Consider the following 26,228-nt stretch of genomic DNA (forward strand, 5'->3'; position numbering starts at 1 on the left):
TCAGTGGTAAACAGGCCATCTTTTCTTTAAAAAAGGGGGGGGGGGTGGTTGGGGGATGGAAGTTCAGGTACCAGGAGACAAAACCCTCCCAACCTCTGATTCTGTTTCTGCAGTGACGCAGGACCCACGTCTGACAAGCCAGACCAGGCAGTTGACTGAGAAGCAGAGCGGGCCTATTGGGCAAAGCCACAAACAGCCTCAAACGAAAGCGGATACAGCACAGACAGCCTGACGTGGCCATCCTTCCGACGCCTGGCTTTGTTCTGGAGTTCAGGGCCAGTGCTCCTCGGGGAAAGGGGCATCTAGGTTACAGCTGCAACTTCAGATCTCTGAAAGCAGGTTTTAAAAAGAACAACGGACAGGTATGACATGAGGACCCCCTCTTCCCCAAAAGGGCACAACAGAGCAGCTTCACAAAAGCAGGTCAACCGTCTCTTCACTCCCCAAGCCCAGCGCCCGGAGTGTCCCATCAGTGAATGAAGCCCACACTCTAGCTAGAAAGGGCACAGGCACAGGAAGCAAGCAGCACCATTAAGAACAGGTAATCAAGACTGGCAACAAAATGAAGCAGGACAAGAGAGCAGACCTGCCACTAGGGGGCCGGAAGAGCTGGTGGCGAAGGGAGCCAGAGGACATTCAAAGGAAAAGTGCTGTAGACAGGAGCAAGACCCAGTGCGGCTTTGCAGCAGAAGCTGACCCCTAACTAGAGACCCACGCGGTGCGCCAGCAGCGCTCCTCCCAAGGCTCTCCTTTCGGGTGCATCTTTTGTTAACGCGGTTTCTCACCAGCAGAGCGGGAAAAACGTGTACAAATGAGACAGACTAAAGGCTTTCAGATTTTAAGAAACTCTTTACTAAACGCGGGAGGCATATGCTAACGTGGACAGCCTAGAATTACCTTTCTCCGTAGACACTCTGTGAGGCGTTTTCCCCATGCAGGATTTATCTGCCAGGATTTGCAACCACTTGCCTGCTAACCTAGCTGCCTAGAACCCCTGGTAATGTATCTTATACCAACGTTTCCATGTTTTTCTTCCCAGCACCTGGAATTAGGAAGGGCTCAGACAGCTCCATGGGAGCACAGAGGGTGTCACCACTTACCTTTTAAAACTGCATTAAAAGCCATGACATTAAAACCAGCCTTGCAGAACTGTAAGGACACGGATCTGGACTTGACTCCCGTCTCCCACACATCACTATCACTATCACGATCACCAAGGCAACTACCACAACGCCCCACGCTGCGTCTGAGAAAGGTGGCTTGTAGACATTTCAGAAAAAAGACTTTCTTCCAAAATGTTTGATTCTATTTGTTTTAGAAAAGAAGTATTTCCCTATCTTCCTACTCCGGTTAAAAGGAAAAATGATGAGACACTTGTTAAGTGTCCGTATCTTTTGACTTCCAAAGCAGTTATCTGCTGACATGACTCCGGTACACGCCAGACAAAGCGTACTCATGGCAGAACATCACCCAGGACTGCCTCAGAATAAACCCAGTTTCTTCGCCCAGAGGCAGAGTCAGGACCAGGTGTGACCACTGCCCAGAAGCCTCCTGTTCTTGACGTTGGGGCTGAAAGAAGCTCCATTTGGGAAGGTGCCCTGGGGCAGCATAGAAACCTGCCCCTGAATTTTCATATAAACCAGAGAGCTGAATAAAACTAAAGCCAGGTACCAGTGTGGATCTAAAACTACAAAACGATTCCTGATGAAGGACATAAGAAAACAGCAGGAAACCCTTCCTTAGCTTTTAAAGACAGGGGTCTGCAGCACTACAGAAACGGTTGCCACCAAGCAGCTTCCCTTTGTGCGGGCTGGTCAGCTCGGGCAGACGTGCCCGAACTATGCCGTGCAGGTCCCTGATCCTGATGCAGAACCTGTACACAAGACTGATCGCCAGGCACACTTACAGAGGTACCTAGGGCTTATGAAAAACACCTCATCAGGATTCTTTCACTTTAAAGGCAGTGAACTCTCTCAATGGGCAAAACCAAACCTACACAGTCCTGTACTTGAAGATCTTAAGTGCTTTACTTAGTTCACGGGGTGTCCTCCCCTACACACCACCAGCCGAGCAAGCACTGCTGGGCACTTCCATGCATGGAGCCCAGTGAAGCTGGGGTCAGGGTAGCGACCTACTGCCCTCTGTGCCTCTTCAAGGGAAGACCTAAGAGCCGACCCGTAACCAAGGTCACTCCCAACGTTCTGGCCTTCCCGCTGGTGAAACCCCATTCCCCAAGAAAGGAATGGCTTCTCTCCATTACTAACTAGAACTGTTCTCTTCTCCTCACAGCACATTTTACTCAGATCACCCTCTAAAGGAAAAGTCCTATTAGAACCTGAACAGTACAAAAGGCGGGGAGGAAGGTGGTTCTACCAGTAACCTCTCCTGGGACTCCCACCACAGCCCCACAGCAGACGGGGGCGGGGGGAGTTTAAGAGGGCAGGTGAACGGAGGGGCTAACTACAGAGTGACAGCTGCGGAAACACTAACGAGGGATCTGGGGTTTTGTTAATAGGTGGTGGAGGGGAAGGTGCACGTGGCACAGAGGAGCCGACAAAGCGTGCCAGGAAGGACCTGCTCCTGGCCAATGCGCGCCACAGCCACCACGTGCTCGGAGGCCAGACGGGCCTGTGAGCTCTGCCGAGCTCAAGACTAACCCAAAAATGACTCTGCTCTTAAACGTAATTCAGTCAGACGATTCATATATATATATATATAATGCTATGCCTTTGGAGAGTAAAACCATCTTTTGTTAACTGGAATACAAACATTTGGTCAAATTTTTAAAAGCAAACAGCCATTTGCTGCAAATAGGAGGGAACACTAAGCAGCGTCAAGGTTCAAGTCTCTCGTGTATGTCAGATACACGGACCTCAACTAGAGGGAACCACGTTACAAATCTGGTTTCTGGAGGAGGAAGCAGCAGCCCACTCCAGTGTTCCCGCCTGGGAAGTCTCAGACAGAGGAGCCTGGTGGGCCAGTCCACGGGCTGCAGAGTTGGACAGAACTTAGTGACTGAGCATGATCACTCAGCAATCTCCAGTCACATCCCCTCCTTTCTCCTTGTCTTTTTAAGCCTGGTCATCCACGAACAATTAAGAACAGAAGGTGGAGATTCTTTGTTATTTCATCCTGAGGAATGTGGGCTGAGCAACTTCCTATGACTCATTTTAAGCAAAGTCAAACTGTATTTTTCCTAAAAGGTGTTTTTAAATACCTAACATGTTATACATGAGATGCTAAGCTCAGTAGTATACTTATTTGATTAAAACAAAAACCATGAAGTCAACTTAACATCTGAGATTAATCTGGTACCATCACAGCCTCCTGGGGATGGCAACTGTTCACCCAGATAAAACGAGGTTCCCAGGTCAGCCTGTTGCTCACACCGCCTCTCCCCGTCAAGGCTCTGGAGCCGCGCCTGAAACTACTCAAGATTAAAAACAAGATGAAGCTTCTCTCGTGGGCGGGAGTGGCATTTTTCTCTATCCTGGATCATCAATAATTTGGACCAGTTTCCAAGGAATACACTTGTGAACAATTGTACTGTTGCTCCTATAAGCTAGAATGCTAATAGCCCTAACAGATTTTATTCAACAGCTGCAGCTGAAGTCCTGAGGCCCACCTGTCATTCTACCCCGAGCAGATGGTTGGTCAATGTGGAAGGGAAAAAAACCCCCAAACCTAGTTATTATGAACTGATATTTCCTTGCATTGTCCTAAATGAACCAAATCTCCCACACTGGGGAAAATATTACCCTGAAATACTTTTCATCAGTATCAATCTTGGATTTCAACTCACCCTCCTGAACAGGGTGCATGCTGACCCTGGTGTAAACGACTGCATCGAAGACATTCTAAAGTACCCACGTCTGCTGGACAACTTGCTTTCAAAGGATAGTTTGTATTTGGGCCATACAAATCAACGATCAGTGCCTTAAGTTCTTTTACATCATATGGTTTTCAAAGGAAAAACCACTCCAATTACTTTAAAATATTTAAAAACCATTTATTAAGAGAGAGATCCTACTCTCTATGGATTGCAGGAGGTAAACTTTCACAATCGTGACACCAAACTGAAGAGTCAATGTCACAGGACGCCATCTGTCCTTTAAGAGTTGGCTCAGCCAGAAAAATCTCTGCAATTAATAGCTTTTGGGTATATTCCACACTAAAAACATCAGTATGTCTAATTTATTAAATTCTAGGAATACAGAACAGACTAAACTTATTGATAAAGTCCAAGCTGTGTAGCCAAGATACTTCAGGCATGTTTTTAAAAAAGGTAACCAAAGATTTAACGCCCAGCCTTAGGTGTGTGTATCACCTGTGAACTCAAACGCCAGGTTCCAACCTCATTTTCTTAACTGGCTTCCTTGAGCTGACTGCTAGGAATGGGGCACTTAGGGAAAGTTGTACCTTGAGCTGAATGTGCAGAACTTTAATCTCTTAACTCAGCTGACCAAGATGAATCTTTGTCTGGAAGAGGAAAATAAAATCCCCAAATACCTGCATAATTCTTCAAACCCAATTTGTGCAGTGACAGGGCCTAGGGTGCAAATTCTTAAGTTTCCAGGAACCCTTGGAAAGGCTCTTCCAGACACATCAATAAGGAGATACTGGCCAATTCAACTGAAATTGAAACCTGAAGAGGCCAGTTTAAAACTCTTTAGGTACATTTGAATCTTCACTGAACGTTAAGTGACATCTCTTTAAAAAAGCTAAGCAGAATTTAAGATTTATCCTGTATGCTAACACGACAGGGACACGCATGATCCCTGTACCAGGACACAGTGAAACCAGCTCCGCCGCCCCAGAATGCTAACCAGGCAGGAGACAGAACGGGGACTAGTTTCTGAAGTCTACACATACCTTCATGTTCTGGGTATGACTTTTACAACATCCTTCTAAGGATTAGGCCCGTAATTTATACAAGTTACGAATTTTAGAAACTATTAAGTCCATACATTCATTTCTATAGAAAAGTTGCGTAATCACAACTTTTCACAGTGACCAATATCTTAAATGTTGTGAAGGAGAGAATTCACTTTTTACTGACTCTGGGAGAAATGCTCTTGTCTGGATATGTGCCAGTTACATTAAAGAGGCACAGCGCTGGGAGGATCAGGCTGACACATCGAATTTAAAGACAGGAGCCACTCCGGTTTTCTCAGACTATACTTGAACAGTTTCTTTTTTTTAAAAACCAAAGGGCATGATTTTGTATTTATCCTTGGCAAATCTTATCTGAGCACATAATTTCAGTGTGATTACTTTCACTGTCACCTCTAAACTTCCCTTTCCATGTAAGTTTGCTGAACATTCCTGCCAAGCTACTAACGTCTTCTGATTATATATATTAATTTTCTCCCCCTAAATGAAAGGGACACCTCAAAGAGTGACTAGCTGACTGTTTATTTACACGTCCTGAAACCATCTAGAGATAAAAAGCTGGAAGGACATGAGAACCAGAACACTTACCTTGGAGACGCGACCCCTCAGTGTGGAGGCGGCACACCAGGCCCCGCTGCGGCACACACCCCCCACACCCAGGTGTGCAGACCAGCTGAGGCCACGTAGCAGTGCAAACACCCACCTTCCCCGATGTGAAACTGTATTTTACATCAGACCAACAATTGTTCTAAGTCCAGGAAAATTCACAGGAAGAAAAAATGAGGCACAGGGGCAGATTTTTTTAATAGTTATATTTCAAGCAGGTACAACAAACGGGAAGACTCTAATTCACGGCAGGTAAACCTGGGTGTGCAGAGTTACATACACACATTTACGCTTGGGCCGAACTGCCCTCGCACATCCTCCCCTCTCGTTAAATGGCCAATCTTCCAAGAAGCAACACAGGAAAGCCTCCTCCATCACTGCACCAGAGTCCTCAGGGCACAGCACCCTTAGTGAGGGAGCCGTCTCCGAGGCGCGCTCAGCCGTAAGAAGAACACACGTTAGAGAAGAAACAGGCCTGCCTGCCCCGCCCACAAAGCGGTCTCACCTGCGGGTCGAGCTTTCTTCATGCCAAAGGGTTCCGAATCTTCCAGGCATCTCTTGCGGTTTGTTCCCACACTAACGTGACTAGGAAATACACTCGGATGGCCTCCGTTTAAGGTGCCATTGTGACCGAAACGAGTCAGATGACAATTCTGGAGGTTCAAGAGAAACTGGGTACACTCTTGGAAACCCTGGGTTTGAGCAATGTCTGCTGCCGTCAGGCCACTGGCATTTCTCAGGCTGTACGACACAAAAACACTGAATTACACCCCATTAGCACGTTCATCTGGTCTCTGCTCCTGCTGCACTGACTAACTATCTGAAGGTGATATGAAAGAGCATACAGATTTACAGCAAGTCTTCATTAAAGAAGGAGCTGCTCTTCCTATCTCTGTAACTAACTTCTCTCTTACGCACATTTGATTACTAAACAAGATTTGGGAGATAGTAATTTAAAAATCAACATACTAAACTTAAAAAAATAAAAGGCATCTTCCTATTTAACGTCTCAAAATCATTTTTTATGTTAGTCTGAAGAATGAAAATTTATGCTAACTTCAGACTTAACCTGAAACTGAATTCTATATTATCTGCACTTAATAATCCATTCCTTTAGCTCCAGTAAAATCATAACAAACAAACATTTACTGAATTGTCCATGGCATTCATAACAACTGACTTCCTAAAAGCAAAGACAAATGGCTTAATGACAAGCCAGAATTTGTGCTGACATGTGACACCATAAGTGGAAGTTTAGATGGATGCCCTGAAACTGATTCATCGTCAGCCTGGATATCTGAGAAGCTGAGTTTTTTGAGATTTTGATATTTTGGCCATAGGAAAACTTGTAGGAGTTTAGATTTTGGCATTTGAAAGCATGTGAGTGCATGTCTTCTTCTGATACTGTCCTAGGAGCTATCCCTGAGGCCGAGTCCTACCACCAAGAAGAATCAACATCACTCTGTAGTTAATCCCACTGACAAGTACAGGACCGATGTCTCTGCACCAGCTAAGATTCAGACTAGTCAGGAGGGGTGGCAGAGTATAAATGAAGGCTCTGAGTAAGATGGATAGGAAAGAACCCGTTGAGATTGTACGTCTTAATTAGGAAACAATAAAAATGGAGGGAACAAAAGCAACTCCACGATGAAGTTCCCCTGGAAGACAGGAAAATACACCGCTCTGTGTGATGAATCTGTAACAGAGCAAACCAAGCTGTCGCTGCAGGCTGATGCAGTCAAACTGGAGAAGTGCCGAGGAGCCCAGGCAGCGCCCCACACCTCACGGCAGACCGCTCAGCTCTGACCAGACATAGGCCTCGCCTTGTCCCGAAAGAACAATGCACAGCCCCGGACACTTGTCTCCTAGATGAACACGTTAATGGGGGAATAACTGTTTCAGAGAGAAAACTACAGAATCAGGGACAAATAGGGATCTTCCACTTTAAAGATACCATAGCCCTGTATTCCTAGTTCCAGCCATAATACTCAGGACAGTCAAAATTCAGAAATGAAACATCCACACACGTTTGACAATCACTAGATATGTTTCCATGTTTAAAAGCACGAGAAAAAGAAATGATTTATACAGTTTGAAGAAAGGAAAAAGCCTAAACTCAATTTGGTCAGATATAAATGAGACAAGACTCTAGAATCCCCCTAACCAACGATATTTTCTTAAAAATAAAAGGCATTGTGTGTAGGACTACTGGGAACTAAAACTGACATTTACCTTGTGGCTATGATTTCTGATAAATATTATTCTAAAATTTCATAGTGTTTTAATTTTGACATAAAGAAAGGAAATACCCAAGTTTTGGCAAAGTTAATTACATTAATTATGTGCATATAAAATAATCATATACTTGAGATTTAGTATCAGCATGCTATACAAATTTAATATCAAGTACCTTTAAGACTGGGTAATTTTTTAAAGGGTGTATTTCCTTTTCAGAAGATACCAGGAGTGAATGGTCCAGAAAGGTCCTCTATGAAGAACGTGAACAGAGGAAGGGGCCACAATTAAAAAAAAATTAAATCAACACAATCTGAAAAGATGAAGACCTAGACTAAGCAGTTTATAAAATGATTTCTATGGATATGACTATGAACTCGCTCGCCAAAATCAGATGTAGAAATGAGGAACTGTTGCTTGACATGAGGACACATAAGCTGTCAGTGGAAATCACTCCTCTAGTGGACGATAAAATAAAGAACAGCACAGACTTTTAAAATGCCATTTACACCAGAAATGCCAGTTCACCGAGGAAAGCTGAGATGCTCAGGGAGCAGGCCAACTTTTTAAAGTCATTGAAAGCAAAGCTGTCCAAATTACATTCAGTTCCTTTGCTCTTAAGCAGCCTGAGACTGAGTTTACTGTTCTTCCACGGAAATACAAGGAAACATAACAAGTAAGGCCGGCATCCAGAGACCACAGAGACTGTCTGTGTCCCAGGGGGCAAATCCGAGAGAACACAGGCAGGGGCTCCCGCCACCACAGGGGTCCGACACGAACACGTCACTCAGCTTGGCTGGAGCCCAGCAAATTTCCAGGTGGGGTGACGCAGCGCCTTCACAACTCCAAAGAACAGTCGCCAGAGTCAACTCACGCTATGTGCCCCATGTGTGGACCAAGAAAGAGCAATCATAAGCCAAGCTGAACTTCAACTGGCTCCTCAAGTAACTCTGGGGGGTCGAAGAGTGACCCAAAAGGGAGTCCCAAACATTCCAGAAGACATACGGACAGACGCCAGCATCTGGGACACACGGTAGCTGCGGAAGAACTGCTGGACCGTAATGTCAGCACCATCTTTGGAGTATTATTAGAAATGGGACATGCAGTATCCCTCCTCCACTTCTGGTGAAACTACAGCAGACTTCCAACTATGTGATTCTCGGTTACTAAGGGCTGAGTGCAAAATCCAGTTTGATGGAGCTGGCGCTCCCCTAAAGCAGACGGTCTGTGAACGCCTGGCCCTGGTGCAGGACGGCAGGCCTCCCTTCCCCTCCCCGGTTCCCAGCGCCTTCCTCCCGCGCCCACACTCACGCCTTTCTCCACCTAGTGTAACACGCTCCTCTGCTCTGCTCACATTTAGATCCTGCTCTACTGGCCGTGCAATCGTACGGGGCACAAGAAGTGGGTGGGAAGGCATGGATGGGACCACCAATTCCGGGGGCAGGCACTTTTCCTGGAAAGGGCTAGACAGCAAGGATCCATCCTCTCGTTGCCGCCCGAAGCAGCCTTAGATGATATGTGAGGATTACAGTGCTCGCTGTGTTCTAATAAACCTTCAGCTACAGCCATTGGAATCTGACTTTCATATATTTTTACATATTGTGAAATGAAACATTATTCCTTTGATTTTTCACTCAACCATTTAAAAAATGTAAAAATCATTCTTAGTTTATGGGCCATACGAAACAAACAACGGGTTGGACTAGTTGAGTAACATTTACCCAGTAGATGATATTAGTAAACAGTCTTCTACTTTTCAAAAATCGGTTGAGGTACAGCTGATTTACAACGTTAATGTCTGTTGTACAGCAAAGTGACTCCGTTATGTATGCCTTTTTTCCCATATTCTCTTCCATCATGGTTTGTCATGATGAAGTTACGATGCTGCAGCTCCTTCTGCTGCAGTGGGACCCTGTTCATCCATCCTGTATGTAAGAGTTTACACCTGCCAACCCGCAACTCCCAATCCTTGCCTTCCCCACCCCTCTTACCCTGGCAACGGGTCTGTTCTCTCTGTGAATCTGCGTTTGTTCTGTAGATAAGTTCATATGTGTCCTATTTTGGATTCCACACACAAGTGATATCATATGGTATTTGTCCTTCTCTGACTAGACCACTAACCCTTAATAAGAGATGTCTACTGGTTCCTGAAAAATGTCTCTCTGGTAATTTTGCATACTATTCAATTCAAACAAAATCGAACTTTTTTAAAGGCTGCCCAATCTGTTAAACCACAAAATGTCAAATACCAAGAAAAATATCTGAAGGTAAACTTCAGAAGAATGTAAAAATAAGACTCTGAGAGAGCAGGGAGAAGTAATACAATCATTCCTATTTCATTTGAGTGTTTTCAGTTGAAAGTTCAAAGTGTCTCACAACTGAATCAGGCAATGTACTTAAAGTGAAGAAGGCGAAACTGCCTTTATAGGTCTGAATCCTCAAACCACCTCTTAATACTTCCTAAGTAGAGGGTTTTCAAATGTACTCCACAGAGGCTGAAAATCATGCTGGCTTTTTGCTAAAGACTAGAATAAATAATAATTAAGTAGTGTAGTTCCCAAGACACTTTAACAAAACAGGCTCAGGTCTTTAAATTCATTTTTTAATATACACTTTCTTGAGCATGTTTCAATTTTGACATTTTAAGAGTTGAAACAGTTACCCTGGTTACAATGTATCATCAATTTATTATGCCTTCAAATTCTAGTGTTCCAAGTGTAAGCAGATTTTAAACCTAGTGATTTTGCTAAAAATCCAGTGGGAGCTGGGCACATGAATGTGACTTAGGATTTACAGGCTCTATGATAATTTTACATTCGAATGTGGCCTCTCGTTGTTACAGTACTTTTTAAACAGTCAGGCCTTGACTCTTCAATCCTGAGGTATTCACTACACTTCCTGCTGACCACACCTACCAACCCCATGAGAGACTGCTGAAGACAAAGTCTGGACTGCAGTCCGCAAACACCAGTCCAAAGGGAAATTCACAGTATCTGGTAGATACTGTGTAAAATTACTCTCAGGAACTGTGCTCTGCATGAAAACGGGGTAGTAATGTAAGTGTACACGTTATTTTCAGATTAAATCATTAAACATACACACCAGTTTAATGTTTTTGGTTGATGTACTTGGGCAAACAGACTGAACCTGATCTAAGATTTCCCGCTGCCCATTTCTGAAAGCAAAAAGCCACATATGGGATGTGCTTCAAATTCTACTTTACCTCTCTGGCCCCCTCTGGCATCCATCTGAAAAGTCTTGGAAAATGGGCAGAGATTTTAAAAAATCAGACATCAGTCAACCTGGGTGCTCAAATTGGGTCTACTCTGTTAAAGTTGTAAAACTGACTTTCTTTAAAAGCTGACATGATCAGATTTGGAGGCTAGTAAAATCATTTGCTACAATTCATTATGAAAGCCATGACGACTGTCCCGTGTCGACAGACTTGGTTCCTGTAACTTCCACTGAGGCTACACAGTCATTCTACCCATTTCCCCCCAATAGTTCCTAGTGTTCTTTCAAAACTGGAATAGGAAAACATGGGAAGACAAAGAACAGTATCTGCTGTGAATTATTCTACTGAATAATTGGCAAAATAAATCAAACTTTTTATACTCCACTGTATTTTCTGTAATAAAATTCTGAATGGTTTATTACAACTTATTATACCTAACAATATATCCCCAAAGAACTTTAGAACAAAGCTCCGCTCTGCTGCCAGCTGATCCCCATCTATTTTCCACTTACAGTGTCACAACATCAGAATATGAGAAGCGTTCCAATAGTTTTCTTTTTTTAAAAAATTTGAAAAACCACGGATCCAGAAGTTTCTGAAGTATATTTAGAGTCTGAGTTGTCACATCACCTTCAGGATGTTTTCTTTTTAGTTAATGCCATGTGACAATGAAAGATAACCACAATTTTTATCTAAATAATATTTCTGTTAAAATTCTGATCTCAACTTAACTATTGTTAGTTTACAAATAAAAAGGTAGATATCATAAATTAGGGTAAGCAAAGCATGCAAATCTAAAGAATCTATATCTGAATTCCTAGATTAGCATTAAAACCAATCACCGCAACAAATACCTCAACAGTATGCCTCGAGTGGAGAAGGGAAGCCATACTGAGCATTCAATGCCACAGCGGTAAGGGTTCGGAGAAGCACCTGTGGCAGTTTCAGCGGTTTCTATATGGAATGCTCCCCCTTTCTAGGATTACTTGAAAAAATCAAGTCAATTCGAATTACGTAGCTGGAAAACATTGACATGTGTAGTTTTTACAGATTCAGAATCTTCTATGTGATTTAAAACGGGCAATGGTTCATAAACAGGAAACTTAAATAATAAGGGATCACATATTTGCAGGCAACATTTTGATTGAAAATACATACACATACACGAGGTGCAGAAGCACAGCTATCGGCGCAGCCACTGCCGCGTGGCCACCGTGCCAAGGGCTGCCACTCTGAGACACTGCCTTCCGTTACTTCTAGTAACGTTTAGCATGAAGCCAATTTAATCATGTCAGTATTTCAACAAAAGTTTAACAGTATGGACTAAAAACCATTAACTCACGATTCTGGTTACTTTAAAATTTGGTATGCTGTATCTCAAATACATTAGTAACTATTCCTAGATGGAAATAAGCAAATACATGGAATCATTAAAAAAAAAAAAAGATAAAACATTACTAAACGCCCATTTGTACAGACAAAACATTACAAACATCTAAAATGTCTTCAATAAAAGAAAAACATGTGTATTTTTAACCCTTTGGTATCCAAACTCTTAAATAAGTAATTATGAAAACATTCTTAAATATATTTTTCAGGTTAACAATAGGAAGAAAGTATTTTTTAAAGTTTCTACTTGAATAAATTTGGTGCCAAGTTTTCATTTCAAGTTCAACACTACTGGGGGTAGTTTTAATTTGCAACTGAACCCCAACTATGTCTGCATACATTAAAACACAACAGCATCATTCAAAGAGTCTGACAAAATAGTTAACAGGCTCCCACTATAATTTGGCAAAGGAAAAGACATCTGAATTTAGAAATCATTGGTTTTATTTGAAAGCACTATTTATAAAAGCAGTGATTAAACAAATATTAAAACGTGGGTACTATTCAGGCTGCTATGACAAGTCTAGAGCGCCCCAGGCCCCCCACTACCTGCTCCTTCCCAGCAAGCAGATCCCAGCAGCTGCCTTGGAGTGATCCCTCCACCTGCCTGCAGTCGCTTAATAAAGGAAACCAGAATCAGGAAACCCAGTCTGCTGCAGTGACAAGGCCAGAATGGAACGCACAGGATCCCAAGATCAGAAACTACTACTCACTTCCCCTACATTTCAGATTTGCACTATTACTCTGAAGGGCAAATGGGTGAACAAATGAAAAGAAGTTTCAAGCTTCAAATGTGAACAAATGTCTAATAGAATAAATATGGATTACATTTTGCCACGGGCAAATGTGCAACCAGCTTTCGACACTAACATCAAATATGCTCGTCACGTGATTTGCCCCAGTGAAAATTCTGCTTCTAGACGGGGCTCTATGGGTCAGCAAATAAAGGTGGGTCATAAACCTGGACCAAACTAAACCAACTCCATTTCAGTTATGCATTCTTAGAAGTTCAGCAAAATACTTTTTTTGCAACACTGAAAAATCTATTAAGACCCCATGTTAAGACTTCTGTTAACTTTAATCACCTGTGTCCATTTTCTATATCAGGCAAGAAAGATTTTTTCAGAGTCAATCACTGAACTTGCCTATTTAAGGCCATGGATGCGTCTCTCCCTATCGATGATCATAACTAACTTTCTCTTGGGATCAAAATAATTAAGTTAAAATACATGTAGCTCATTGGAAGATCTATCCAGTCACCACAGAACCAATGGCTTTTATGAAATACTCTCTTATAGAAAGCTGTGGGACTCTGTCACAATTAAACACTGGCACCTGTACAAAGTGATATTAAAATAGACTAGCAAACTGGCCTTTGATGCAAGCAATTCTGAATCTCTAAATCTCACTAAATCCATTTTTCTCTTCTGAGGCATTAAAAAAATCGACTTTTATAGATTGATAAGGAAACATTCTCCATTATCTCTCAAGACAATAAAAATATTAAAAATCAATCAGTGTCAAAGTACTAAAGTAAAGCTAATTCAAGGGCAGAAAACCGTAGTTTACAAAGCTGGTAGTGACAGGTCTTAATCATCAGCAGACAGCAAATTTTCAAGAGTCTTTCTTGGAAATCCCATTAAGACTTAATTTTATATTGTTAGTTGAATTGATTGAAGAATCAACTTTCCCATGATATGATTTGCCCTTCTTCCAATCAAACAAGCAGCATTCAAACTGCGACTGCAAAGAACTGAACTGTCACACAAGCAAAGGTCAAGATGCTGACAGTTTAACTTGATGCAAACTTCATCCTTGAGAAAAAGAGTGAGAAGCATCTGCAGCGGTCTGGATCATTTAAAGCATACACACTCATACTGTAATCTGGCCGCAGCACCGCCACCGTCCTGTTGGTTCTTAGTTTTGGATGGAAACAGTGGCGGATACCAACAACAGTCATATAAGCAGAAACAAAACCTTACGTGAAAAAGAAAACTTGGCACCAAAACTCAAGATGTAAAATAAGAGAAGAAAAAGAAACTCCATCGACATACTCACGTGTGGTGCCAGCACGTGCGCCACCTTAGGGACGCGGCCTACATTGACAAGTAGGGTATGTAACAAACCGCTCTAGCCACGGTCGCCTGGCCCGCAGGCCCTCACCATTATCTACCCCATGACCAAAAAAGCAGCAACTTCAGATTTTGGCCACTTTATGTAGCAGATATATAAAAAGCAAAGTAGGAGTTAATAACAAAATTATTAATTACCACCAAGTGTGATAAAACACTGATACAAGACAGCTCTTAATCTAGTCACAGAAAAAGGAAAAATTTCCACTACTCCATTTACAGCATGTAATATTAACACTCCAGTTCAATCTGAACTGGGGAAAAAAAATTAGTAACTTTAAGTAAGGTAATTTTGTGCCCCTTGATGCTCTTAAAACAAAAAGGCACTGGTCAGGGCTGCACCTTACCATATGGGCAGCCTAACAGAAAACAAAAGACCTAAGTATATCATAATTTGGGGGGGAATTAAAGTATTATTTGTTGGTAGACTAAAAGTATTAAACTATAAAAATGTGCAGAACAGATATTAAAAAGCAATTTACAATTTGGCTTACTGGCAACATTGACATTTTGTCTGTGTGTTAAAACTGAATAACCACACGTACAACAGCGATTAATAATGACCACTGGGCTCTACCTCCAGGCCAAAGACTTACAATTTTAAACGCTGCGTTTGGCAGGTGGCTCAGGCTAAGTATTTGTTCTAAAAACTATGTGAAAGTTCAGACCAGGGAAATCGCCATGTGCAGGGTCCCAAGGGAGGGGCTTATACTGAGAAGGAAAAGCAAGCTGGCACTCAGGCCATGCTCAGTCACACTTGGTGGGAAAGAGACACTCGAGGGTCCTGTAACAAGGACAGAATTGTAAATAAAATGATCTCATTTAAAAAAGACACCTATTAAAAAAAGGACATAGCAAAAGAAAGATATTTACTGGTTCAAAGGATTAAGCTATCCATTAAAGTGAATAAAACATCTTAGTAATAAAATGCTCAGGACCAATTATTGTTTAGAAAAATAAGTCATCAAGAAGATCAACTTCTGATTATTCATTATTTTAATAAATGACAATTAAGGAATTTAATCGATTATTTTATGACTCTGTATTTCATAATCAAAGCTTCTGTTATTAAAATTAAAGATCAGAGTTTTAAACCTAAAAACAGCAAAGAAAATGGCATCTATAACTTTGCTTTAAAGCAATGCATGGAGAATCGTCTCGGTGCTTTTTAAAACTATGTAATATATTCATTAGTGAATCATCAATTGTTTTTACATTACCTTAAGTTATAACTACACATGAAGTCACAAGGCTCCCTGCAATGTAACAGGTGATACAGGTCATAGTTATAACACTAAATGGCTATACAAGTAAATGATTCAAGCCCATACCAATGTCCAGTCTTAACAATATAACACTTCCTGAAACAGAAGCTAAGATACGAAGAGTCTAATGATAGCCCTTGGTATTAGACAGGCCTTACATTAATGTATATGGTTCTGCTGTCCAGGATCTATTTTCAATATTTATTATAATACAGAGTCAAAACAATGAAGTGGAAACCAAAGGGTTAAACTAAGTTTTGTGGGTTTTTTCCCAAAGTCTAAATTTTCACATTTCCAATTAGAATAAAGTGATTTGTAATTAATTTTTCTGAAATATTCAATACACTCGGTAAAACAAGAAAGCTGATATTATCACAGTTATTTTGGTTATTACAGCTCTATAGCTTACACTCAACATTTAAGGGTGAAAACCGCATCCATTTTGTTAATGCTGTGAACTGCAGAAGAAAAATTTTTATAATAAATCTTTAAGAGAAAGTTAATACAAATAAATTTAATACTAAAATAAATGTATAACGCCATGTCTAGCTAATGATTTGCATACACAATCACATTTTAAAATTAATACACTTAAATGCTAATATTGTTCAATGAAGCTCTAAATAAGCCAGTTGATGTAACCTGGGCTAAGACAAGGATATTCGAAAATTATGACATCAGTATCAAAAACTCAGAATGAGTTTGAAGTCTATTGTATACAGTTCCATTTTCCATGGAATTATAAAATCGTTAAAAATCATAGGTTTTAAAACATAAGATGTTCTCATATCTAATAAAAGATAAGGAAATAAAAATTTAGAAAAGCTAACTGTCTGCAAGATATTTTGAGCCAGAGAGGCCTGAAAAGATAATGTAATCCAATTCAAGGCACTCATTTGGAAACTAAAACTTGGCAAAATTTGAAGACTCGCCCACAGTGACACAGCTAGGTGGTGGCAAAGTCAACAATGCCAGGCTCCAAACTTAACGGGTTAACTGTCATCTCCACCCTAATTCACTTGCTCACTCTCATGGCAAGAATTCCAAGGCTGCTGTGGTCAAGGCCCCTTCTGCTGGTGGTCAACTTAACCCATACAACAACCTGCTCACTGCCGCCAACCGATCTAAAAAGCGAAACTGGATTACTAATGTTAAAAACAAAGCTTAGGACTTGTGCTTGCTCTAAACCTGTCTCTAAACACAGCACCCCTGACTACATCTTCCGTTGGCAGGAATAAATGAAGACGCTTACTCGACTTGAGCCCCGTTAGCCACCAGGGCACTAATGCAGTCCAGGCTCCCAGAGCGAGCCGCCTTGTGAATAGGAGTCTCGCCCTCACAGTCCTGAAACGACAAAAATGATACACAACAGTGAAAACATTCAGATCCACATTCCAGAGTCATTAATGAAGGCCGTGGACCACCTCAGCCCTCTTTGAAACAGAGTAAGGCGAGCCAAATTTAAAGCAAAACACAAAAAAAATGTAGATGAAAGAGAACAGAAGAGCAGACCAAGGAAGGAGCACACTCTCCTGGATTCTCAGGGCGAAAACAGAACCACCAAGGGGCCTTGGCAGCAATGACAGCATGTGTACTGTAGGCGCAATTGAGAAATAATTCTTATGGTGAATCACTGTGCCAATGAATATACAACGCAAGATCACTGTCCTCACACAAAACTAGTAACCCAGGCCTAACATCCAAGGCCTGGTCTAGTGTACCCATGTTTATCTGCATCTCCCACAGGGACACCCTGAGGCCACACATCATCTCAGGCACAGCCAGGGCCCCCACTGCCCCGGATGTTTTAACCTGAGCGTGAATCAGGACTATGCTTTAGACGAGACTGCTGAGATAAAGCAGAGAAGGCGATGGTGCCCCACTCCAGTACTCTTGCCTGGAAAATCCCATGGACGGAGGAGCCTAGTGGGCTGCAGTCCATGGAGTCGCTGGGAGTCAGACACGACTGAGCGACTTCACTTTCACTTTTCACTTGCACGCACTGGAGAAGGAAATGGCAACCTACTCCAGCATTCTTGCCTGGAGCATCCCAGGGACGGGGGGAGTCTGGTGGGCTGCCATCTATGGGGTCGCACAGGGTCGGACATGACTGAATCGACTTAGCAGCAGCAGCAACAGCTGAGATAAATGGTCGAGAAAAAATAGAGAACACAGAGTCAGACACAGGCAGCTCTGCACAGTTTAGGCTGTTTGTGACGGGCAGCTGTGTTTAAGGACCTTCAGAAAGGCTGCATTAGAACCTTTCCTTCAGAGGAGAAGGAAATGGCAACCCACTGCAGTATTCTTACCTAGAGAATCCCATGGACAGAGGAGCCTGGAAGGCTGCTGTCCACAGGGTCACACAGAGTTGGACACGACTGAAGCGACTTAGCAAGCATGCATGCATTGGAGAAGGAAATGGCAACCTACTCCAGTATTCTTGCCTGGAGAATCCCAGGGACGGGGGAGCCTGGTGGGCTACCGTTTATGGGGTCGCAAAGTCGGACATGACTGAAGTGACTTAGCAGCAGCAGCAGCCCCTTCAGAAAACAACGTTGAAGGAGGCAGAGGCAGTGAGTGATTCAGGGAGATGACTCTGAAGAATAATACAGTCATTAAAGAAAAGGATTACTCTACACTGTATGAAAGGACCAAAACAATCTGAAATACAATTTCATTCACAGACGCGGGGGTAAAATAAAAGGTCAAGAAAGAGCGAGCAAGAGAAGCTGCTTCTGTTAGAACAACTGATTTAGGACTTTCTGCTTCAGAAATGCCAACAGTCCTTGAATCAATCATATCCCATCATCACTGAATGGGAACTTGGTGCATAAGACTACACACAGCTACGGGAAAAGACAGGAAGCAGGAGTGAGGCAACTGCGCACGCGCACAGCACTGGGGACCATTAGCTCACAGGGGAGACTGAGGTGAGGGCTGCATAGAGAGAGCGGCAGAGCACTGTACGAAACGACACAATGGGAGAGACTCAACTGCTTACTGGAGCGAAAAGCACGTATCAAGCTCACAAGCAATGTAAAATCCCCAACAGGATAGTCCCATCTTTGAAGAAAGAAACAGAAAATCATGAGTCTATACAGTAAACTATCTGGTAAAGTCAGACTTAGGACAACTACAAAAACCTACCCCTATTCTCTGAAAGGGAAGGGAGGGGAGAGGCACGTACTAAGGACACGCAGAAAGGAGGCAACAAGCACCCATGTGCATCGCCAGGAAGAGCAGAACCAAGACTCAGATGACATTCTGCCAAATAACAGAGACTAAAGAACACAAAGCGGACTTTTAAAAACTATCTTTAGTACAAGAAAAGGTTTTCTATATTGTTTCAAGAAGACGGTGAGATAGCAACAGAAGGCAGAGAAGAGAGCAGAGCCACCTTGCTCCTACTTCGTGGTGTGCGAGGAGACCATTTCAGCTGGGAAGGGCAGAATGAACACTATTTAAAGAAAACTGCAACCAACGGAATGAGAGGCAAGAGCCATTTCATGGTTGCTCACATCTCAAGTTCAGGCCAGTCATATTTCAAAAATACCAAACGGCTTGTAACATGATTCTAGAACTACTGCTGGCAGACTCTGAGTCATAAAAGAGAGGGAGCCGCGCCAGAGACCCGAGGCGGAGAAGCCACCTTGAATCTTAATTAAAAAAAAAAAAAAAAAACCTTATTTCTAATCTAGTTATGAGAAACTAAAGGCAGTATCAAACACCAGCACCATTCTAGAAGGGGTATTAAAGACAGGACTTATGGACTACAAAAATAAACCACTTAAAAATGAACTCCACTTCCTCTTTGGGTCATCTCAGAGCACTGAGCCTCGAGACAGCACATCCAGGCTTCAGTGACCACTCATGCCAACCTCAGCGATGGCAGCAAAAGTCTCCATTACACTTGAGGAAAATGAGCTCAGAAAGGTTAGTAGTAACTAACATGCCAAAAGATTAAGACTAGAACATGAGTTAAAACAAAATTTATTAAGACTAGGTTCCAAAAATTATACGCACATGAAGAATAACAAAAACCTGGATTTAGTTTTGTATGTTTATGTGGGAAATGAGGAAAAACTGTCTACCTTGAGATGAGCCGACAGGAAGCCTACTGGGGCCTCAGGGGCGCGGGGTGCTGGTCACGGCAGTCCAGCCTGGCAGCCAAGCCTCAGAGGGGCCGAAGCTCCCCATGTGAGACCGCAGCCAGCCAAGGTCCCCCCAAGAGGGATGTCAGGACCCAGCAATACCCTCGTCTGTGAGAGGACTGGGGACGTGGAGCCAGGTGGGCCGTTTCAACACTAGAGGAGAGCTGCAAGGAGACTGGGATCTGGGGTCTGCCCTGGGAGCAGAACTGAGGAGGGCTTCTACACAGTACCATCCAGAGCAGCTCAGGGAAGGGGTGTCTGCAGTAAATACCGAGCTGCTATAAATCATTATATGAAAAGGGGGCTTCTGGGCTTAAAAATCTTTGAAACACAGCATTAGACGACTTCTTTAGAGCTCTCCAAATTAAATGTTATGTAACAACTTAATTAAAATAATCATGAAGAAGGTTCTACACTTAAAACTCTACATATATACTAAACAGTAATTACTGCTGTTCGCACTGTCCTATCTCACTGATAAGGAAGTTGAGTCACAACCAAGAAAACAGCTTGCCCAAGGCCAGAGAGACAGGAGGCAGGGCGCGCCCTTTCCACCAGGAGGAAGGGGGAGGAGAATCCAGGAGCAGGAAGGAGACTGGTGGGGACAGGCGACGCCCAGCGCCACAACCACACACAGCTGCCCCCTGGGAACTCCTGAATCCTCGGACAAAGGCGACAAAGCACAGGAGGAGCCTGTGTGAGAGAGGGTGGCGTGGAGGGTAACTGGTGAGCGGAGCAGCAAGAAATGGGCCCAAATCCAGGCTCTCCTCGTGGCCCTTCCTCTCTACCCAGTCGCACCCTCACTCCCCTTCCTCACTGACCCGAGTCAAACGACTGCTACACCACCTTTCCTCAATCTGGTGTCTAGGAGTCACTTTCTACTTGACCCCTGACTACCTCCCTCCATCTGGTCATCATCCCCACCTAGTACCTGGCGCGACGTAACTCAGATGGTGAACTGCCGAAGCTAACGCGCCTGCTGAAGCTATCGCAACCAGATGACTGTAGATGACTTCACAGCCACTCTTCTGCTGAACAGGTGTGTTCTCACAACCATCGGTGGGGATGAAGCTAAGGCAGCTGTGAGCAGGGGAGCCAGGAAACCTAGGCTCACGACCAGACTCCTTCCGCACCAGCTGTGACCTTGGGCAGCTCGCTTCATCACAGCGAGTCACACAACAGGTGAAAGCACTCTGAGCAGAAAGCATTGCTCCGTGAAGGCCAATTATCCACAAACAGTTTAATAAACTTAAGTTCCAGTTAGCCCACAGGTAAAGATCTTACACTCTAATTAAGGCCTCAATTTAAAACTCAACACCATGTAATTACAGCTGGAAGAAGAAAACAAAAACAAACCATGTCAATCACAGGCACTCCCTTACCGGTTTGTTAATGCTGGCTCCTGCTTGGATCAACCAGACGAGGCACTGAGGGTGTCCCCCGAAAGCGGCAATGTGGGCTGGGGTCTGTGCGTAACGGGTGGTGGAGACGTCCAGGGTGGCCCCCGCTCTCACCAACTGTATCAAGCATTCCAACTTGGAGAAGAGGGGATGAAAGAGGCACAAAAGTCAGTATACTAGTAACACTGCTCAATCTAAACTCTATGGTTGAGACAAGCGGTGTTTTGCTAAACTTTTTTCTGTTTAAGAAAGTAAGTCATGCCTCCCCAATATCACAAAATTTAAAAGGCTTATTTAAAAACACATTTTTCCTCTTCCTTGTAAAAAAGCTGGTACACAGGAATAGGAAGTCAAAATGATAGACACAATACAAATTTAAATGTTTTTTCTACAACTAACAAAACCAATATAATGTAAATCAACTATACTTCAATCTTTAAAAAAGCTCAAATCAGAAGAGACTAGATTGTGTATTCCAGGATTTTGATCAGAACTAAGCTTTGCCACTATCACGGACTATTCTAAAAACGTTATGAACAGTTAAGAGTGATTAGTTGGATTTTCTGCGTCCTGCACAGGCCGCACTCAGGGCCAGCTCCAGATCTCAGGGAGAAGACAGTGCTGAGCAGGCGAGAGGGCAGCATTCATCTTGTCACAGTCTGTATAGAACCCCTCCCCCCATCCAGGAAAAAACTGGCTGAGCAGCACAGGTGAGCTCTGCCCAGGCAGGTGACTCAGACAGACAGATGGGCGGGAGTCAGGACGAGACTCTGCAGCCGGACTCCAGCACCACACTAGCCTCTGGAGAAAGAGCCATCACACTCAAGGATTCAGCAAGTGCCTACGCTGTGCCCAGCACTGGGAGGGAAGGTCTGCTGTCCTCAGAGACTCCCACTGTTCCACCCAGCGTGTCCTCACATCGAGGACGATCGCCTGTTTCTCCTTCCCAAACACCATGCAGACTCAGTGGGGGAAAAAAATTGCTCACTGCCAGCAATTCTCCTCCAGAGGACAGACCTCAGGTGAGGAACAATCGGCTACCCCTGGGTCTCACCCCGTGTCTCTTATCCTCTTTCAGTAATTTCATTGTTTCCTTGCAAAAGACAGAGCACTGCCATCAACAATTTTGTGAGGATGAACTCGTAGTTGGTGGTACAGATTTAAAATATGGTTTGTCCTCAAGAAATCTGAATCTGAGAGTAAAGGCTGAAAAAGAGGTACTATTTTGGTATATTTTTATATATTGCTTTTATTAATGTACTGAGTGAAAAATGAAGGCCAATAGTAGTGACAAGATGAGCAGGTCTCAAAGCAACAAAAATGAAATAAGGATAAAAACCACTTGATATGTCAAAAGTGGTTAATCTTAATATGAACTGAGAGGTCCCCGGACTTAAATTTGTTAACCACGGTTTGATGAAGGAAACCAGGTTTGGAATTTTGGAAAGATACTGTTCAGTAGGACACCTTGTAAAAACAAGGTGTAATCAGAGTTTTTAAATGTCTGGTTTAGTCCTCTGGGCGAGAACAAGCCTCATAAAATGGTTAGGTAATTAGTGCGCAGTTGGCACATTTCTAGGAACACAGATTGAGGGCTGAGAGTAGTTCACAACATGCTAAGCGCTCAGCTGGCTCTCGCACAGGCGGAGAACAATGAGGGCTCGGTGCAGGCTCGGTTGCATCTGACTCTTTCGCAGCTCCATGGACTACAGCCCGCCAGGCTCCCCTGCCCATGGGACTCCCCGGACAAAAACACTGGAGTGGGCTGCCACTTTCTTCTCCAGGGAGAATTTCCCACCCAGGGATGGAACCCACGACTCTTGCATTGGCGGGAGGGGTGGGGTGGGTGGTTCTTTACCACTGAGCCGCCTGCAATGCCCTCAGAGTCATTCACAGCATGCTAAATGGTCAGCTGGCTCTTGCACAGGCAGAGAACAGTGAAGGCCTGCGTGTGCACCAAAGGAGGGAAGCTGCGGGCAGGGTGCGGGGAGGCAGGGCTGAGAATTCTCAGTCCAGAGTCCTGGCCTAACTTTTGCCCTAACAGCCTTTTCTCACGGCCCCTTCTGCATCGAAGACCCTACAGTGAGAGTCAAGACAACCAAAGGCACTAAAATAAAAGGCTCCAGTTACAACTTTTGGTCTCTGAGGGCCATCTACTACTTGGGGTCCAGTGTTACTACTCATGTTCTGTACAAGCAGAGACTTGGTGAATTCAGCTGGCTTCATTTTTATTACCAAATACACATGCATGAAATCCACCACTTCCATCATCATAGCCATCTTCCAGTTATGGCTATATTTAATTCCTAAAGATAGGGAAGTACCTGTGCCTTGGTAAATATTTCTAAATAGCCCTTTGTAAGCAGTCCTTAGGCATTTTACAGAATGTTTGGGATTGCCATGCTGTGTCCTTCTCAATCAGGGTAGGGAGGATCGGAATCAATAGGGGAACCTTTCCCCAAAAAACCTGCCTTGGCTATTACAAGGGTGGTGGCGGTACTGTTTAGTCCCTAAGTCGTGTCCGACCCTTTGGGACCCCGTGGACCGTGGCCCACCAGGCTCCTCTGTCCACGGGATTTCCCAGACTAGAATACTGGAGGGAGTTGCCATTTCCTTCTCCAGGGGATCTTCTCAACCAGGGACGGAACCGTCTCCTGCATTGGCAGGCGAGTTCCTTGGAACACCTGGGAAGCCCGCTACCAGGGTGTCTCTTGCCCTCCCCCCGCCCCCCAAACACGAAGAAGCCGAGAACCAATGCTTTGAGAATTACCTAGTTTAACGTAAAAAGGAAGCAAGACGCGCTCAGCAGGGAGATGGCTCCCGGGCTAATTGACCGGCTGGGGATTCCAGGCTGCAGGGAGACGCGCCGGAAGGCGCTTTTGTTCCTGTTTATTGACGCTGATTTCCCCGAGGCCCGCGGGGTGTTGGGGGAATCTCAAGGCCCCGGACGACTACCCTCCTCGCCCCGCCGTCGTGACTCCCTCTCACTTCTCTCACGGAGATAAACCCGGCTTCGTTTTCCTGGGGGCCGGGAAGCTGCTTCCCAAAAGTTCTCGCTGGGCTGTGACCGCAGCCGGTACAAGCAAGTCGTTGCGGCCGCTTCTGAGAAGCCTGGAGGACGCCCCTGGACGAGCACTCCTCGGGTCGAGCCACCCAAGGACCGCGCGGACGGGGCACGCCGGTGCCCTCGCCCGCAGACGCCCATGGACAGAGGAGCCTGACAGGCCCAGTCCACGGGGTCGCAAGAGGCGGACACGACCGAGCGAGCACACCGACCCGCTCCGCCCAGTCCCGAGGCAACCGACGCGCCGCGGACCACACAACCCGGGCGACACGCGGCCCGGAGCCCCCAGAGGCGCCGAGCGCCGCGGCCGCCTGAGCCCGAAACCCTCCAACTCGGCCCTCGGGTGGCGGCCCCGCCTCGGGACCTGAGGGCGGCTCCCCCCGCGGGCGCGAGGAGGCCCGGCAGAGGCTCCGCGCGTTGAAGTTCCCCTCAGAGAGCCTTCCCTCGGAGACGCGCCCGCGCGCCGCCCTGAGAGCCTCCCCTCAGAGACGCTCGCGCCGGCGCGCCACTTAGCGCGCCGCGTCTCCACCAAGGGCGGCCCGGCCCTCAGCTCCGCCGGCTGCGAACGAACCTCGCCGCCTGGGCGGCGCCTCGGAGCGGCAGGCCGCGTCCGAAACTTGCGCCGCCGCACATGCGCCGCGCACGCCGGGCCCGTTTCCGCCGGCGCGCCCCGCGCGCCCCTCGGGGCCGCGGTCGCCCCCCGCGCCGCCGACCAAACGCCCCGGACCCTCGCGGCGCCGCCGCGGCCCCCCCGGTTCTGCCCCCGTCCCCGATACGCCCCGCGACCCCCGAGCCTCAGCCCCCGACCCCTTCTCCTCGGCCCCCGCAGCAAAGCCGCGGAAGATGGCGCCTTAAAGGGCCCGCGCCCACCTTGCCGAAGTGTGCGGCCCAGTGCACCGGCGTCCAGCCGTAGAAGGAGTCCTCGGCGGCCAGATGGGCGCGCGGCGTCTGCTGCAGCAGCGAGCAGAGCGCGGCCAGGTCCCCGTCGCGGCAGGCGCGGTGCAGCGGGAAGCGGAGCGACAGCAGCTCCTCGCTGGAGAAGCCCGCCTCCACACCCGCGCCCGCTCCCACCGCCGACATGGTCCGTCACGGAAGAGCGCGGACTGGCGAGCAGAGAAGACGCCTCACGGAGGACCCGAGAGGCCACCGCCGCCGTCCGAGCACAAAGGAGCGAAAGCAGCGCGGCCGCTGCGTCCCGCCTGCTGCCGAGCCGAGAGCGCACAGGGACGGGGCGGGGGGGGGGGGGGGGCGTGGCCTGCGGCGCCGGGCTGGAGGGCGGGGCCTGAAGCGTCGGGGGTGGGGCCAGGATCCCTGAGGCGAGGCGAGGCGAGGCGGGGCGGGGCGGGGCGGGGCGAGGCGAGGCGGGGCGGGGCGGGGCGGGGCTAGGCCCCTCCCGGTCCCTGCGGGCGGGTGCATCTCTGGCTTGCGTCTCCTGTCCAGACCTCAGGGCTGACGGTGTCTTGACCCCCTTAATGAAAATTTCCCGGAGCCGCAGGTTTGGGGTGCGGGCACAGCCCCCTGAGGCTACGGCCGCGCGGCTCTAATTCTCGCAGTGAAACAGGCGGTGCGTCCGTGGGGCCCCGAGAGCGGTTCCCGCGCTCTGGGTCCTGCTTCTCAGGTGGGCCGCACGCTTCCGAGAACCCAGGGCGAAAATGCTGAGAAACCCCGCAGCACGCAAGGAAATACCAAATGCTCTCTCTGTGGTCCAGATCACAGGATTTTGAAGATTTTTTTTCTGATTATGAGTAATATGTGAAAATCATCAATCATTTCATTTATCAAGGAGTAACGTCTATGATACGGAGAAGGCAATGGCACCCCACTCCAGTACTCTTGCCTGGAAAATCCCATGGACGGA

The 26,228-nt window shown here is 45.8% G+C and overlaps 1 protein-coding gene across 1 annotated transcript in view; it reads right to left on the reverse strand.

Moving 5' to 3' along the window:
• ANKRD10 (ankyrin repeat domain 10) overlaps positions 1–25,601 on the reverse strand; it is a 31,906-nt gene extending 6,305 nt beyond the window's left edge. The window contains exons 1-4 of the mRNA XM_027557976.1: positions 25,241–25,601; positions 21,289–21,441; positions 17,008–17,099; positions 6,005–6,240 (exon numbers count right to left, since the gene is read on the reverse strand). Of these exons, the coding sequence (XP_027413777.1) occupies positions 6,005–6,240; positions 17,008–17,099; positions 21,289–21,441; positions 25,241–25,450 (691 nt within the window). The 5' untranslated portion in view covers positions 25,451–25,601. The remainder of the gene's footprint in view (positions 1–6,004; positions 6,241–17,007; positions 17,100–21,288; positions 21,442–25,240) is intronic.
• Between the last annotated feature and the right edge of the window lie 627 nt (positions 25,602–26,228).

This window comes from Bos indicus x Bos taurus, chromosome 12 (genome assembly GCF_003369695.1).
Source record: "Bos indicus x Bos taurus breed Angus x Brahman F1 hybrid chromosome 12, Bos_hybrid_MaternalHap_v2.0, whole genome shotgun sequence".
NCBI classification, from domain to species: domain Eukaryota; kingdom Metazoa; phylum Chordata; class Mammalia; order Artiodactyla; family Bovidae; genus Bos; species Bos indicus x Bos taurus.